The sequence below is a fragment of the Labrus mixtus genome, chromosome 24 (assembly GCF_963584025.1).
Source record: "Labrus mixtus chromosome 24, fLabMix1.1, whole genome shotgun sequence".
Taxonomy (NCBI): domain Eukaryota; kingdom Metazoa; phylum Chordata; class Actinopteri; order Labriformes; family Labridae; genus Labrus; species Labrus mixtus.
In genome coordinates, this window is record NC_083635.1 from 12,606,171 (window position 1) to 12,623,547 (window position 17,377).

General features: G+C 38.3%; 1 protein-coding gene across 1 annotated transcript; it reads right to left on the reverse strand.

The window, feature by feature from the left end:
- Positions 1-3,392: 3,392 nt before the first annotated feature.
- LOC132959524 (dynein intermediate chain 2, ciliary-like) lies at positions 3,393-17,240 on the reverse strand. The gene is made up of 20 exons (XM_061032613.1): positions 16,867-17,240; positions 16,704-16,769; positions 16,487-16,564; positions 15,858-15,938; positions 15,545-15,662; positions 15,278-15,333; positions 14,968-15,126; positions 14,724-14,783; positions 14,494-14,625; positions 14,128-14,212; positions 13,905-14,022; positions 13,677-13,720; positions 13,274-13,521; positions 12,854-12,943; positions 12,181-12,259; positions 11,935-12,032; positions 9,206-9,354; positions 7,832-7,931; positions 5,421-5,600; positions 3,393-3,666 (listed from the first exon to the last, which is right to left on the reverse strand). Exons 1-20 carry the CDS (start codon positions 16,894-16,896, stop codon positions 3,565-3,567), a joined length of 2,073 nt encoding a protein of 690 aa, XP_060888596.1. The 5' UTR covers positions 16,897-17,240; the 3' UTR covers positions 3,393-3,564.
- Between the last annotated feature and the right edge of the window lie 137 nt (positions 17,241-17,377).

Here is a 17,377-nt window from a genome sequence, read left to right on the forward strand (position 1 = left end):
ATCCAGTATTGTACATATTTACATTTAGTCTGCAACAAAAAAAGGTGAACAAATTAAGTCTCTATTCAAAAGTACACTCAGTTTACTGCACAACTTTACTTTTTCTTCACATTTTATTTTCTACCTTTGCACAATTTAGAATTCATTACTGTAAATATTATTTCTCTTATTTTATCTTATTTTGGTTGTATTGCACCGTGGGACGCAGCCAAACGCAATTTCGATTCCACTGTATGTCTGGCATATTTTCAAATTGACAATAAAGTTGACTTTGACTCTAGAACAAAGATTGATTAGTAAACAAACAACACTTTCTAACATAAATATATTCATTACAATTATTAGACTACAACGAATATAAATGTTAGAAATTACATCTCTAGGTAAATTCACTACTCCACATAAACTTCACCGTCTAGGTTTAAAAGTAACACTGGCGCCATCTGCTGGTCAACAAGGTGTATTACAAGACGCCGTCCATAGACTGTCAACAGGTGGAATCAATTAAGCTCCCATCAGAAAAGAAACGGCTCATGTTTAGTTAAAACTTTGAAATGTATCATTAAACTACTGGAAAACATTCAACAAACAATAAACCGGAGTTTATTCATATGACTTTAGTAAGATGAACATTTCATCTCTGAGCTCTGTGAACAGCAATGTTTAGAAAATCATCTTACCTCGGAGCTGCAGCACAGAGCGAGGAAACACCTGCACACACCTGTACAAACAAACAAGAACAAAACCCTGAATGTTATTTTTCCAAACGTTTTTACTTCGTCTTCAATTCTTCTTTTCGCAGCGTTTTTCATCCAAACTCGGACACCCGTCATCCGCTCGACTGTTCCAGGGTCGATATTAACTTGGCGCACCTGGGGAGCACACCTGAGCGTGATGCGCAGCAGCGGAAGTGACGTTGGACATGGCTTCCGTTGGGTGTCACTCCCAGGTAAAGGTCGTATCTACGTACAGAACTCATTGTGAATTACCAAACACAATAACAAGAACAAAATTAAGTAAAACACCGAAAATAAATAAAACATTATTTTTTAGATTTATAATCTGTGGATAGATACTGTTGTTTAAATGATTTGTCTATTAGTGAAATAATCCAAACACATGTTTAATCTTGTAGTAGTTATAGGTGTAGTCACTTTAATTTCCAAACATTTACAAATTATTAAGTCTTTTCATTTAGTTTGTTTTAACATATTCTTAGATAAATATAAAACATGTTTGATGGATGTAATTACAACCCATCGCCAGCAAAGGGCAGCAGTATGAAAGAAAAAAAACAAAAACAAACTATGGCAACCTATTAAACTCAAGCACCGCCAGCTACACTACCTGACGAGGCTGTTAACCCCCAGGTGAGCTATATTCTAATATTTACAGTCCACGGTTGTAAAGTGCAGAAGTTACATTACAGCCAGCTCGATTGAAGATGGATATGTGCCTCTTCTTTAACCTACCAGCTTCGTTTTTTTAAATAATCCATCAGCAGCAGCGCCCTCTGCTGTCCACACAGAGTGCTGCATCACCTCTACATAATGACTGTGTGTGTGTGCAGCATTTCTCATGTAGGTAAAGCCGATATGTAGCCGATTACATTATATAATCATGAGGAACTTTATCACAATAAATAAATGCAGCAGAAAATACTCGAAGTAAAGTACAAGTAAGTTATAAATTAATGGAGTCATTTATTAATCCCATTACGACTGTTAATAACTGACAGGCCTCTCCATTCATGTTGGGAAACTGTATCACTGTGATCACAGCTGATTGTCCACAAATACTGAATTACTGAAAAAATTAAATACTGGAAATGTAGCTTCAGTTTCTCACTAAAACATCCACGTTTAAACTAATTACATTGTTTCCTTAAATTTTAGAAATAAAACCACATACTAACCTTTCTTAATTTCTGAAAAACTGACATATTCCAAATTTCATCAAAACCACATGTCGAAAGAACATGTTTTTTTTTTTTTTTTTTAATTCATCCATTTTTTAACGATTTATAAATTTCTGTGGGTTTCCTCTTAACAAACATTTGTAACTACGTCAGCATGAGCATTAGCCCAGGTGTTAGCAGCCCCAAGTATTTCTATTTTGTGTCTTTTCACACAAAACTTGACTTTTAATTACTCACTGAGTATCTAGACTTCATCTTTCCTTCCCCGGCTCCTTCTTCTTCCAACATGCTGCCCGCGGTCCGCACCGCTTACCTGGTCGAAACAATGATATACACACCTGAGAACACCTGAACACACCTGGGCGTGATTACCGGAAGCTTCAACCGGAAGTGTCGCAGAAAGTTTCTATCGAAGAAATGAAAAAGTTATAAATAAGAGGACACATACACAAGACTAAGTCAAAAATCAAATGTTTTATTGATATAAAATATTTATTAATGTAATTTACTTGTTTTTATGTTTTTTGTTTTTTTTTAAACTCTTGGTAACCTAGCAACAACAGAAAGTCAAACTCGGGTCACCATGGTAACATTAACCGCTCCACTAACTGCGTTCGTTAGCATAGCTCTTAGCAGGGGACGACGCTAACCTGTTTTCCGGTCTTTAGGACACTGACTGAATTCTTACCCACAGATAAATTCACTGTTAATGATGTTTACCTCCAGTTTCTCTCTTCCTTTCCCTGTCGTTCTCCAAAGTGTCCAAGAAGCAGATAAATGAAGACACGGGATGAGAGAAAACTTTGTACTGAAGCTCCGAAGTTAGTTTGAGATACTAATGTGTAAAGATGGAGTTTAAAGGTGAAACTGCGCCCTCCTGTGGTCACTCTGTGAATTACTGCATTCGGAAGTTGTTTATTTTTCACCTTTCTTGTTCTAGATACAACAAATTCAAACTGCTTTCTGCGAACTATTCAGTATTTAAGAACATGTTGATGAATCTCACAGAGTCTTCTTAGAAATCTTCTTAAGAAAAAAACAATTATTTTGGTGAATTGGGCACAATATCTTTCCACTATAACCACTTGTCCTTGTTTCTCCAGATATGAAAGGGGACATGGCTCTACGTGTCCTCCCGTCCCTCCCGCTCCACTTTGGGCTGCATGTTTTTATTGATGAAAGGTGCTATATAAATAAAGCTGAGTTGAGTTAAGGGTTAGGTCTAGGGGCATGTTTGAAAGCTGGATTGAGAATTCAGACAATTTCTGATGTTTTGTTTAAACTACACAACGTCCAGCCCTTCTTTCATTATCAGTTGTGCTGTTATAAGTGATTATGGACTGGGAACATTAGTGCTAGAGGATATTTGTCTATCAAGTTATGCTTTGGCTGAAATCTCAAATTACACCAAAAATGGCTTTCCATTCTGTGATAATGTGGAGTGAGTCGAGGTTTGATATAGTTATTATTATTTGATAAGGGAACCGTAGAGACTCTGCTATAGATTTGTGTTACGGTAGTATTTTATTGTGACAAAGTAGAACATCTCAACAGAACAACAGAAGAAGAATTTGAGAAGAACTATATTCCTTTGAAATAGAAACAAGAAAAATAAACAATAAGCCAGGTTACTCCAGCTCACAGATTTAAACTGTGTTCTGCTCCGGTTCCCTCAGCAGACTGAGGAGCTTCTCCATCTTCACCACTTCCACTTCTGGACCTTTAGGCTGCTCCTGGCCCTTCTTCATCTACACACACACACACACACACACACACACACACACACACAGTCAGAAAACCACATGCTAAACTGAACAGCAGTAGTAATAGTAAGAGGGTTATATTACTCTCATATGAACATTTCTGGTTGCCATATTTTGAAATCTACTTTGATGTCATGAAGCTACTTCCTAAACGTCCCCAGTGACATCAGTACATTTACAATTTTTTTTATAATTTAACTTTGCTCAATTGATTTGGACTATCGTGAACAGGAAGTCACATGTTTGAGTGGTTACATACATTACAGCTTCAGCATGCGACTGTTACAAACTTCATCATGATATTACTGAAGAGTTCCTGTACCAATGCAATGTGGGCTTGGTAAACTTAAACTTAAGAAGACCTCTCAGAGGATGCATCAAGACATTTACAGTGTTCTTAAAATCTTTGTCACATGTATGTTGGAGCAGTCAAAGCCACAGTTGTAACCAACAATAATGACTGTGAATGAATGCGGCTTATTATTTCAGTGCATGAAATAGTGAGCCAGCGTTCACAATCTGAAGACCCTGAAGCTAAACTGACAGCTGGCATTTGTGTTGTTAGAATAAACTGTGTTTTTGATGACCTTACATGGAGAAGAAAAATCCCTGTGCGTTCACTGTGTTGCTACCATGCGCAACAATACGACTTATAATGCAGAACAACACGTTACAAATAAATACATGCAGAAATTCAGACGACTCTACTAATTACAATTTGTCTCGTTTACTTGCACCAGTGTGAAGAACACAAAGGGAAACTGGAGAGGCTGAGAGGCTGATAGTAAATGGGCACAGATTAAAGTGTTGTGACTCAGCTGGACCGCTGTGAATACTCTGCAGCTCATTAACCTGTGTCATCAACAGAGTCTTCAGTGACTCATCAATTGTGAATGGACTTAAGTGGATTTTGATTCACTGTTCAGCTACAGTACAACCTTCTTTGAGTATATAGGACATATTTTTCTAGATTGTTCCCTCATTATATATTACCTACCTTACTACCTGTCTCACCTCCTCCACCCGCACTCTCAGGTCTGCAGATGCAAACCTCCTGCCCCCCCCCCCGCAGGACAAACCTTCAGTCCTGGGGGGACAGGGCTTTCTCCATTGCTGCTCCCACCCTCTGGAACTCTCTCCCTAAAAACTTCAGAGACTCCCCCCACACTCACCTCCTTCAAGAAATCCCTCAAAACTCACCTCTTCATCACCGCCTACAACCACTAACTCCCCCCTCCCCCCTACATTACTTCTTCATTGTACTGTCCTCGTCGTTTTTTGTTTTGTTTTATGGTTTTATATTTTGTCAAAGCGTCTTTGAGTTCCTAGTAAAGCGCTAAAAAACAATATATTATTATTATTATTATTATTAAAGTCAGTAAAGTCTATTTACAGAGACATAAAAGCTAGAGAAAAAAACATGGAGTGGATAAACAGCTACGTTTGGAAAGGTGTTTTCATCTTCTTATTCTTAAAGACAGACTTTAAATAGATGTAGTGAAAGAGTAAGCCCAAGTTATTAGAAGTGAAAGTGCAACGGGGGCAAATCAGAATCAAGTATGTTTACACATACAAGGAATTTGACTTGGTGTATTAGTGGAAAAAACAGTTAACAAGGGAAATAAAGTGAAATAGCAAGAACTTGTAAATGAAAATGAAATATAAGAAGTAATTACAAATATATATATAATATATATATATTATATATATGATAGAGTATGATTGAGTGAGACTCTTACCATCTGTTTCTTGCGTAGGTTAGGGGAGAGTTTGTAGCTGGTGACATATCCTCGGTCATCGCCCACGATGATGATAGGATGGATGGGATTAAACTCAATGTGAGTCAGTCTATGTTTGGCCACCACCGCCTGCTGGCAGAGGGGCTCATACTTGTTGATGTTGAGGTCAAAAACATGGACCTGAAAAAAAGTGAGCATAAAGAAAAGAATGAAGCTTTTGATTTCTGTGTTTGTTTTTGCTTCTTTTGGAAATGACATTTTAGAAGTTTGGCATTAGGGTTTAGAGAGAAAAATGTATCTTGTCGACGACCCCCATATTTAGGCTGATGGATGTAATATCGTGCCTCCTCTGTTGTAAGAAGCTGCCTTTTCATACCTGGTACCGTGTTGTCTTTTATGTGAGAAGGGGAATGATGGAGCACAAGCCTCTGCAGGGATGCAAGCGTGACCATCTGGTGCAAGGATGGAGTGAAGGAGTGTGTATTCCTATCAGTTTGTGCATATGCATGTGTTTTTCTGTGTGCTGGAAGCCCAAACACAAAATCACAGGTGTTGTTATCCAGAAGGGACCAGATCACATTTATACTTCTATGAGCCTTGGCGTATTTAGAAAATCTGTCGACCACAAATGAATCAAATCCCAGCCCACTCCTTTTCAGCAGAATGGGGACTATGCCTGTGCTGCGATGGTTCACACTGTCTATGTGCGCCAGCAACACATTCATCACTTACAACAGATCATCATATTCCTTCTGTAACCCTCATCATAACACCCATTAACTGCAGTGTTTTGTGTCGAAGCTAATGTAACATTTGACAACCTTTATTTTCTAAGCAACAACTTGAGGAAAATGTTTGACTGTAATTTATCAAACGTGAATTATACTGCATGTTGTTTTCTTTATTCATTTTGACTACAGAATGAGTTCAACTTGTGAGGCAGTTTTAAATCTTTGGGTTGATGATGTATAGGGTTCTTAATATCCAGCACGAGCTGATGTAGGTATAATAACTGAAATCCATAGCAGTCCATTTGGAGAAGGTTAAAGGAAGCTGCACTGACACTTTGTTCTCTCAGGAGTCAGGTCGGATGAAGAGGCGAGCATGGAGAGGAAGTAGAGATATTTGTCTGCACTGCACAATGTCATTCTTACACCTTAAACTGCCAGGCCAGTCATTATTCTCATCAACATGTGTACACAAGCACGTACACACACAAACACATAGACAGAAACTCGTCGGTGGCTGTGTCTCTGACATTTGGCAGCAGCAGCAGCAGGTTGTCATCAACAGTAAATACACGTCAAGGAGCTGAACAGTTATTTAGAGGATCTTGTTTACTCAGTCAGCTTAGTTTACAACTGACATTTCCACTATCTAAAACCTGCCAAACTTTAGATTCCCTTTCTTTAATCTGCAAAGTCGGGGCTAGTTCACCTGGGCACAACATGTAAATCTCACTGGAATGATGAATTCAATCTTGAGTTCAGTATTGGTCTACACAAACTGACCTTGATTTACTCCAATTTAATATTCTTGTCTTTCCTGCTGCTCAGAAAGGAGAGGATATTGTGCTTGTGCAATGTATGCCAACTGATGAGCTTTTAATTAGTTTTTTAATGGCTGCTGAAAACTGGTTTGATCCAGTTTCAGAGAGTAAATTATTGAAGTAACAAAAAGGACACAGAGGTAGTATGCTTTCTAACAAAGTCCTTCAATTAGATCTTTCTTTCCGTGTTTACAATTAAACAAATGGATGTTTTTTTTTTTCTTGCTTTCAACATCAGCCATATGCATTACCAATGATTAATTACAACATGTCATATTTAAATGATCAGTTAGGTAAGAGTCATCTCATGTTAGCTTAGGTACAATGCAGATATATGGTGGTGAGAACGGTATGCATAAAGGTCAGAGAAAATCAACCGACATCACTAAAAAGCCATGAAAATGACTTGATATTATATTTTGACACAGCTCCATATGAACATGTTCCCTCTTGGTTTGAAATAAATGACATTCACATTCAACTAATATTATCTAATGCAACAACCTACAAGTCCTGCAATGAATCCCATCTTCACAGAGATTGTAATATTTTGTTTTTGTTGAGATTGTGTTGGATTTTCTTTTGACTTTTTGACATTGATTCAGCTTTACACTCACTTGGCTGTGATGTTATATTGGCTAGTATTTTTGTGTCCATTACAACAGCTACATTACCAGCGTCTACATTCTTTATCACATGAGAAAAAGTACTTAATCTGCTTTCTTCAACTATAACTGTTAGACACTGTTGGAACATTTTGACTGAATCTCGCAAAAAAAAGAAGAGACTGTAGATTGAAGTAATGTATTTTGAAGGCCAGAAAGGGCAAAACTCCAAAACACAAGTTTATAGGGACACTTACTGTTCCATCTGTGGTGACAGCAGCAAATACAGTGGAGGAGTATGGAGCCCAGGCTACATCACCAACAGCTGCTTTCAGGTCAAAGGTGAACATTGGAGTGCTAAAAACAGAACACAGACATCTGAGATCGGGCAGGGAATTTGACATTTATAATAATCTTGCATGAAAATCAACTGCAAATCATCAGCTTGTGTTTAATTTAGAGTCAGAGATCATCAGCAAAACTAAGACTGTTTGCTAAATCTAGCAATTATTATTATTCTGTGCCACATGTTTCTCAACTGTGCTTCCACATTGTTGTGCCTTTGTGAGAAATAACATGCCCTCTGGTGGACATTCAAATGTCAGAAATCAGGCACAATAAATCTGGCCCAGAGTCTTTCAAGAGAGAGTGTTCTCTCTCAGAACATCCTGTACAGTCGGAGCCTTTAGGATTCACAAATCACGTGCGACTCTTTCACAGAGACCGAGGAGCAAACTTATCAAGCTAAACTTTTGTGTGATGAGCCGACCCTGATTAAGTCTCTTCCATCACTGCAAGCTCCTCAACTCAATGACAACTGTTTATAATATTGCATTTTGCAGTCGTGTGGAGTGTAAAGCTCTCACTAACTTCTCACAGTTTGTGGAAGTTTTCTTGTCAAACTCTCCAGGAAACATTATGTGTGGTATGTAGGGGATATAACTGATCATTCTTGTCTCATAATGGGTGGACGATTACGATCATTATTCAGTCAAACTGCCTTTGCTGAGTGGGACGCACTGTCGGATAGGAAAATGATGTTGGGTCCGTAATGATTATAGGAAGATAATAATGACTAAGGACCAAATTTAATATTATAAGACAATACAGGAATGATTATTATCTAGAGCCTTCATGTATATATTCACCTGAACACAGACCAAAGCTAAGTTTCCTACAACAAATAACATAAATAGAGTCAGATTAGTTTAGCTATTCTGTAACTCCTCCTAATCATAGCCTTCCTCATTTACCCAGCACTGTAGAGCTTCACTGGGACTCTTTAAGACAGGTGTCACTCTCTTCTTCAAGCGAGTCGACCGGTTTGGATGTCTACTACAGCAACAAGTACATTGGAGACGCCCCTCAATAATAAGATCAGCATGCTGTGTTCCTACATTTCTGTCATGAATTTGCAGTACAGTATGTGTATCTTGATTTATAAAATGAAAATCATTTTCAGCTGAAAAACTACACAGTGCTGGAAATGACATCTGATGATAAAGGAAAAGAGAACTACTGTAAATAATGTAAATGACTACAGTAACTACTAAAAGGTGTACAATCTTTCATAGTTGTGGTACCATATACAGTGTGTAGAGTTTCACGTTCACTCTCTAAATGTGTCTTACTTGATGGTGTGATCCCAGATCTTGACTGTCCAGTCTGAACTGCAGGAGATGAAAACGTTTGGGTGGAAGTGGTTCCATTTGACGGTGTCCACTGGCATGCTGTGGGCAGCGTAGGTCTCCAGGTACTGTCTTGAGTAAGTCTTGGAGCACTAGGAAAGAAAAGACAGCATCTTGATTTGGTATACACGCAGGATTTATTTATTAGTATTTAGTATCAAATACTCAGTTAGTGAAAAAACAGTGATTGATGCACCTGTAACTTTACCCACTACACTGAAGAAGTTTGATATCTCTACTAAGAACACAGGATCATTTCTGTGTGCTGTTTCTCATAAATTAAATTGTATAATGCACATTTTTGATATATGCAAGTTATATAATAAACATTTGAATGACTAATATTCATATTTGAAAAACTCAATTTCTCTCAAGTTGCTAATTTTTCTTTACCCAAACAGATAACAGCCTCAGCTTAACACAGTAATCTCAAATGTTATTGTTGGTGGTCACTATGCCCTGTCTTCCAAGGCGTCATTAGCAATACTTTTATACTATCTCAACAAGCTGAGCAGAAGTCTTCATGACCAGTAAACAGATCATATATGGAACCAATAACACATGACTTGAGTTGAATTTCTAACGTGTACTTTGACATCTAAAGCTGCTGGAAAAGTCTTTCTGAGCTGTTGCTGACTAAAGAAAGCTAAAGACAGTTTGATGGTTGACCTGCAGCTATAAGGTGAAGATTACTCATCGCTTCTCTCCCGGGGCTTCTGTGACCCTTGACCTTGAGGTGACATCACACGTTGTGTCTACCCATATATCTGTAAGGTGATTTTTCAAAAGTGTTTGCGTTGCTTTTCAGACGGCACGTACAAATCTTTTCTGCAACCATCAAATAAAGTAGAAAATCAGTCTTCTGCTTCCCTGATGGCCTTATACCTTTAATCATGTTGTCGGGCTCAAAGCCACTATGATGTAATCAAAATCGTTTCAAAAGTTGTTTTAAGGTAAAAAGTTATTTGGACACAGACTTCAGGAGGAGCAACACAGACCATACTAACTAAAAGTTTAAAATAGATGTTGGTCTTACTTTTATTGGGGTTTGTTCTTTGGGTCAAAAGCTAATAATGCGAAAAATAATGCAATCCCTGTCAGGGTTTGACATTCACTACAGAGAGATGGCCGATAGCCACACAAAGTTGCTTATTGGCAACCACGAGTTACATCTGGGTGGACCGCCCCATTGCCCAGAGACTGCCTGTTCTCACCCACAATAAGTAAATATTACTCTTCAACAAGCCCATATTCTTGGACTGAAAATAAACCTCAGAATCCTGGAGAGGTTCCAGTTCCCGCACCTGAGCTCTGCCAAGGTGCCCGTGAGCAAGGCATCGAATCCAAACTGCTCGGGCCTCTTTCATATTCAGCCCCCTCGCTCTGACATCTCTCCATTAGTGCATGTCCACAGGATCCTGTTTGTACATGTGTGTGTACTTCAGCCTGTTTATGTGTAGCATGTCTCAACAACATGATGTAAAATCTAATTTATCCTCGAAGGATTAATAAATAACATCTTCTTCTTAGATTAAAATAACTATAATCATGAATTATAATATCTAAAATGGCTATTTCTGTATTGTAGTTTATTATTTTGGGACACCAAAAAATTCTGCATCCTCTTGCAACAGAATGTATGGACTTGTTGGCTCATGGGTTCAGTGGATAAAAATAGCATCTATCCTGCTGGGGCTTCAAATGCTCTTTATCATTGCCTTCAAATCATTGTGTGCACCAGTCTGAATGGGTGCTTGACATTGGTGTTTTTATTTGATCTTCCATGCTAATCAGAGAAGAATGATCCTCAACTCCCATAATCTTACTCTCCAACACTGTTACCTCCTTATGACCAAAAACAAGCTGCTTTCAATGATGTGTGTCAGACAGGGAGCTGTTTCAAAACATTCTTGTTATTAAATTACTGCTACAATGGGGCACAGCAAACAAACAAGGATTTATTTGTGTCTTTCTGCCTTTGGAAACAAGAGCATTTAAGAAAAAGCATGGAGAAGGGGGGAGGCCAGCCGAAAAGGACCAGCTGTCTGATTCTGATGTGGACAGAGAAAGCCTCTATTAAACCCTTAATGTCAGCCTGAGGTGCTCCACAGGCCACATGCACAGGCTAAAGCACATGTGGCCTTTCTTGAACACACACTATCAAGCTCAGCAGGATATCTTTGAATGCTTTTTACAGGATAGATATTGGGGGAGACAGTGTTAGGCTAAACGATGATTTAGGTTAAGTATGGAAAGAAGGATCATTTAGGGATAAAGTCATTCTCAGCCTTGAACGTTGCAATACTCTAATGTTGGCACTGGCTCTTATTTGAACTGATTTTTACACCATTGTCAACCCAGACTTAAAAAAGAGGATTATAAATACACTCAATCATTCAGATACTTACAATTTAATTTTTTCAAAAAAGATTTCTGACATTTTTAAGGACTGTGTTTTAAAAAGTTAAAAACACATACAGAATTGTAAACCATTACTATATAGATGATTGTGCTAGAATGAATTGTGTATCATTGATTTGTCTTCTATATCATATTATTGTTAAATAGTAATACTTTGATGTGTTCTGCTTTCCCACTGAAAAGTCACAGGAACAACATGCCTGATGAAAGTGTAGAAATGACCTTCTGCGTATCAGAACCCTTTAACATACCTTGTGTATTTTCCCCTCTTCTGTGCCAACGAGGAAGAGATAGTCAATCTGTTTATGGAAATCCATCGATGTTCCACAGGCTAGAAGAGAAGAGAAGGCTACAAGAGGACAAGACAACATAAATTATACATATAATGTTACACACTGAGGCAAATATGAACTGAAATCACATCTTAATAAAGTGGATTATTTTGCATTAATAAGTGATATTTTAGACACTCTGTCAGTGAGAAAAAGAAGTATTACCTGTGCTTGCCTGCTGTGCGCTTGGCTTGTCCTCAGCATTCAGTGACAGTCTGATAACGTCGGTAAAAACCAGCTCGTTCTGCAAGCATTCAAACACACTTTGTAAAGTCACTGATACAGTATATACACGGTCAGTTTATAAATGTAAACACAGGCAAACGTCAACAACCATACAAACAATTGCAAATATAAATAGACATACAAACTAGTACATTGCAAACAAATGTGTCTAAAGTCCATCTTGAAAGGTGCATTACATGAGATGCACGTTTGAGTTAAAGTCCTTATGAATTGAAACATACATTTCCCCAGTTTGAATCCAGCATTCCTGTGTTAAATGTTGATTTATCTGCCTAAAGTCAACACGGCCATATCTGTCTATTTTAACATCAACATAACTGTATTTTCTCTACCTGCAAAACCTTTCAAATTTCTCATGACTCATCCTGCACTAAGGGGCGTTTGCTTATTTTGAGACCATTCATCAGAGTGTTATGTCCCGCCTTCTATCTTGTGATTGGTTCAGTGTGAAATATGTCCTGACACGACAGATGGATACTCTCGAAGTTCTGTCTCATGAGGACTTCAACATAAATAAGAGAAAATTGCCTCTAACACTACAACAGAAGTGTAAACGTTACAGCAGGAATACATGCGTTTAATCTTTGATTACCTTGATGAGTGTCCAGGACACAACTCTGCCATCAGATGACACAGAATAGAAATTGTGGTTATTGTCCATGTCATCATTGTGCCAGCACACCTGAACAAAGATACAAATGAATAAATCTACCAGGGGAAAAAGGTGAGAAAATATAACTTTGGAAAAAGACACAATAATCTTTGAACTAGACACAATTATGGGACACGTTTCTTTTTATTCCAGCACATAATTCTCTTTAAGGTTAGGGAGTTGTTGAAGCTTAGCATAGTTGAGGTTCATTAGTCTATTTCCAATTCTTATGACCTGATTTGTGATAGCTTTCAAAGTAGCAAAACTTTCATATCACAAAACAAGACAAAGTAAAAGTTGATTGAGAGAGTAAGACACACCCTGAACGCTCACCACCTCTACCTTGTCCTTCACGCTCACCTGCCACACAGGGTCTGTGTGCTTGCCAGTCTTAGCTGTGCTCTTATACACTGGCTCTTGTCCCTCCCTCTTCAGGTTATAGACAGCCACACAGCCGTCATAGAAGCCTACGGCCACCAGGTAAGAACGCTGCTCATGGATGTCTAGACACAGGACGCTGGAACTGGTGGGGTAGATGTACTCTGGGAAGGAAGAGTTCTTCAATGAATAGAAGACAAGCATGCCACGCCCCTGTTTGGTGAAGTTGTCTGGTCGGGAGAGGAGATTGAAGAAAAAAAGGTCAAATACAGAGTTTGCTCCCCGTATATTAACAATCAAACATCAGATTTAATAAGGTCAGAGGAAAAGTCAGATATTTCACCAAAAGATCTTACTGATGAATCCGTTTTATTAATGTACTTACATGATCCCAGTCCCACGGAAAAAAGATCTGGATATTTTTTATTCCTATTGAGGAGAGATGCATCAATCAGCACAGCTTTGAAATACAACTAATGATAGGTAAAGTACAAAGTTAATCTGTTTACCATTAAAACAAAAGATAGTGTGGCAGTCTGTTTCTTCTCTCAGAATAACTATGAACTTTATTCTAATCCATGGGAATGTTGGCTGAGTTGTTAAACAACCTTACCAGCAGAGGGCGGTGACAGACAGTTTTTTGGTTTTGTCATAGTGGAATTTCCACAGAGGGAGAATAGTCCCCTGTTGGCCCCTAAACTCATCAGATGCATCTTCAAAGTATTTGAAATCTGAAAGAACAAAAAAGGAAATGAGGGAGGAAATAAAAGCATTTTTTTCTCCCAAAATGAGATTTACATTTAGAGCTGTGTCTTGCTATTTCCACTGGCATTTACCTTGTGCTATGTCATCAAATGTATTCTGGTGGATCATTCGTTCAATGATCTTTGCTACCTTGCCCACTTTGTTGATGTCATCATTCTATAACAGACACATGACAACATTTCATATGGAAAAGTACAGAAACCTTAAAGCAGTTAAGAAGATTCTGACAGTTTTTAAATATATTTTACTAAAGGAATAACCTTTGTTTGTGTATATGTATTATATGCTGCTTTTGCATGGATTGCTTCTAAACCAAATTTCATTGTATTCATTGCTTGTATGTTTTTTACTTTGAAACTCAAAAATCGACCTTCTCTTTTTGTCTAATCCAAAGTTGCCAAAGATGACACAGAGAAGTTAGTGAGCACTCAGTTTACCTGAGTTTCCGTCAGCATCATCTTCTTCTTCTTGCTTTTGTCACCATCTTTCTTTAACTGGATGGTTTTCTGCTTCTCTTTATTTTTTTCTTGTTTCTGCAGCTCCTCCACATATGCATCATAGATCTCCCACTGCAAAGGGAGTAGAAATATTACAGTTGGTCCTTGTGAGTGCATGTATTCAGTGATACTCAGCTGTGTTTGGAAAAGGTCAGAGAAAGCGTATATACCTGATTAGCGTTGGCAGAGAAGGTGCAGCGTTGAGGAGGTTCAGTCTGGCAGCTTCTTTCCTGCAGGAAAATTAAATTGACTCAAGTCAAAAACTAAAGGGGATATGGCTTTGAATAGACACACATCATTATTAGTATGTGCCTTATCATCTAACCATCCAATATTTAAACCTCAGACATTTCAGCTTCTCTGTTAAAGTTGTTTGATGTAATATGAGACAAAGATGCGTCTTCTCATTCTTACCCTCAGTGGGTTATTGAGGGTCTGGGAAGCCCTTTCACTGAAGTTGAACTGGTTTTTTGTAACTTTTGGCTCCTTCTTGTCAGCTTTGGAGGCAGCACTGTCTGGCCTGTACTCTTCTCCGGCTTTCTCTGCTTCCCCTCCATCTTCTACAGGTGTAACCTGTGGAAAACAAACATGGGGAATTGCTTTAGCTCAAGTCACTTTCTCGTAAGAAAATGTGAATTAACAGGACCCTGCTTGCATCTGTAAGAATTGAATATCGTTCAACATAACCAGCATTCTGATTTAAATAAAGAAAACATATATTTACCGGGGTATCTGGTTTCTCCTCATCAGGATGTTCCTCAGTGCTGGCTTTCACAGTCTCTGGAAAATAACAAATATGAAATCATTAATTGACTAATGAGCAGATTGTTTTTTGTGCATATGCTGAAAGTGCCACCTTGTGGCACCATGTATGTACTACAGCCATAGTGTGTTTGACAACAAACTATGGAACATTGTGTGCAGTTTGTACTGTAGGGAATAACATGTTAACTTTAAATGCAGTGTTACTGTAAAATGTTGAAGTAACTACCCTCAGGGAGGCCCTCAAGTCTTCCAGCTTCATTGGAGTCTTGATAAACGAGGTTTCCCTCCAACACAAAGTGAACAGCCATCTGATCCACAACAAGGACAGGCTTGTACGAACGTTCCTAGGGAAAACAAGGAGACTTATCTGAGGAGTTACAGCAGAGATCCCTGTGAGTTTTGGTATATAATTGTCAGGAAAAAAAGATAATCAAGTAGTTAATGGTATGAAACAAACTTTTGGAACAATAAAGCTAGTTTAGAAACTTTTCATGAAACAGTGTGAGGTGAAGTAATCAGCCTGTATAAAACGTTCTTACCTTGAAGCTGTAGCGGACAATATTTTGGGGAGCATGTGGGTTGTTCGCAGTCAATGTCCTTGTGATTTCCTCCTTCAGCTCCTAAAGATATCAGTAATAAAGCAAAGCACATTACATCACAGTTTGACATTTCAGTCTAATTTGAGAGGTAGTGATGCAAACACTGAGTAAAATATGATAATGAACACTTCAAGTTCAATTGGGTAACAGTGGAAAAGTCTGTGCCAACTCCCTCAAGACAGCTTTCTTAAAGAGTAACTAAACCAACTAGAAACTTCTGTATTTGAGTATTAAGTGTTGTTCTGGATCAATTCAAGTCCAAATCTCAACATTTGAGTACAAAGTATTGAAATTCAAAATATTGTGTTAGAAATGTGCACAGTGACTATGTGGTGCCGATTGTAAAAACGTTGTTATATATTAGATATATTTTCAATATTTAGTTAATATCTTTCACATTTAGCTCGTTTTACACATAAATAATTGCAAAGTTTAAGTGTTGAAGAAATATTTAATAATAAATCTAAATGTTAAATCTAAATGTTAAATCACACACACGCGCACGCGCGCGCGCGCACACACACACACACACACACACACACACACACACACACACACACACAGCTTACAGCCTCAGTTAGCTCCAGTTGTTCTGGAGGCTTTTGAAGGGGTTTCCCGTGAGACCAGTCATCCCATCCATCCTCATCCTGTCAGATACAAAAGACATTTATGTTTGTTCATTTAAAAATAGATTATGTTGTAATAGTAAATGTGTTTCTCATTCCTATAGAAAGACAAATCGAGTGATCCGGAACTTTATCAATTTCTGGTATTTCGTTGACTCACCTTTTTCTTACTTGCAGCTTTGGTTGCCTTCGCACCAGGTAACGTTACTTTCTGAACAGTTGAGGCCTGCATCAAAACAAAAGGAAACGCCCTCAATGGTCTGATGTTACATCATGAAAAACACACTTATTGTACTTGAAGTAGGAAGTAAGTTGACATTTACCTTTCTCACGTTGTTTTTAAGCACGGACATTTTGAACAGCGCGGTTCTATGAACTGACTTCTTATGATTTCGCCTTTTCAAATGACAGCAGAGCGTCTCAAAGAAGAGACAAATACACTTTTAAAATAGTTAAAAAACCCAAAAGGGGGGAGACTCGCCCTTCAGTAGCTTCCTGCTGCTGTTGTATATGGGTTGCCATGACAACCAGCTGTCTCGCTCGTCACAAATAACGGTGACAAAAAAAAAGTCAAGATAACAATCACACGGAGCACAGTCAATCTGAGTCACTGATTAAATGTTTCTGGATTTGAACTTTATCAGAACTTGAGAACATGAGAAAATTGTTCCGTTTTTTTAGCCATTTGAAGATATGAAAGGTCCTGACCTCTGTCAGGTCAGGATGGAGGAAAACGAGCTGCTATCATGCTGAACAACGACGGATACCGACAACCGAGCATCAGAAACCCGGATTTATACTACAGTTCACTCCTGAGCCAATCACTGCAAGAGA

Coding starts and splice junctions, on each gene's coding strand:
- LOC132959524 (XM_061032613.1), bottom strand. CDS start 16,896: ATGTCCGTGCTTAAAAACAACGTGAGAAAG. Junction 16,770..16,866: donor TTAAAAACAACGTGAGAAAG/GTAAATGTCAAC, acceptor GTTTTGATGCAG/GCCTCAACTGTTCAGAAAGT. Junction 9,355..11,934: donor AAGAGGGGAAAATACACAAG/GTATGTTAAAGG, acceptor TTTCTTTCCTAG/TGCTCCAAGACTTACTCAAG.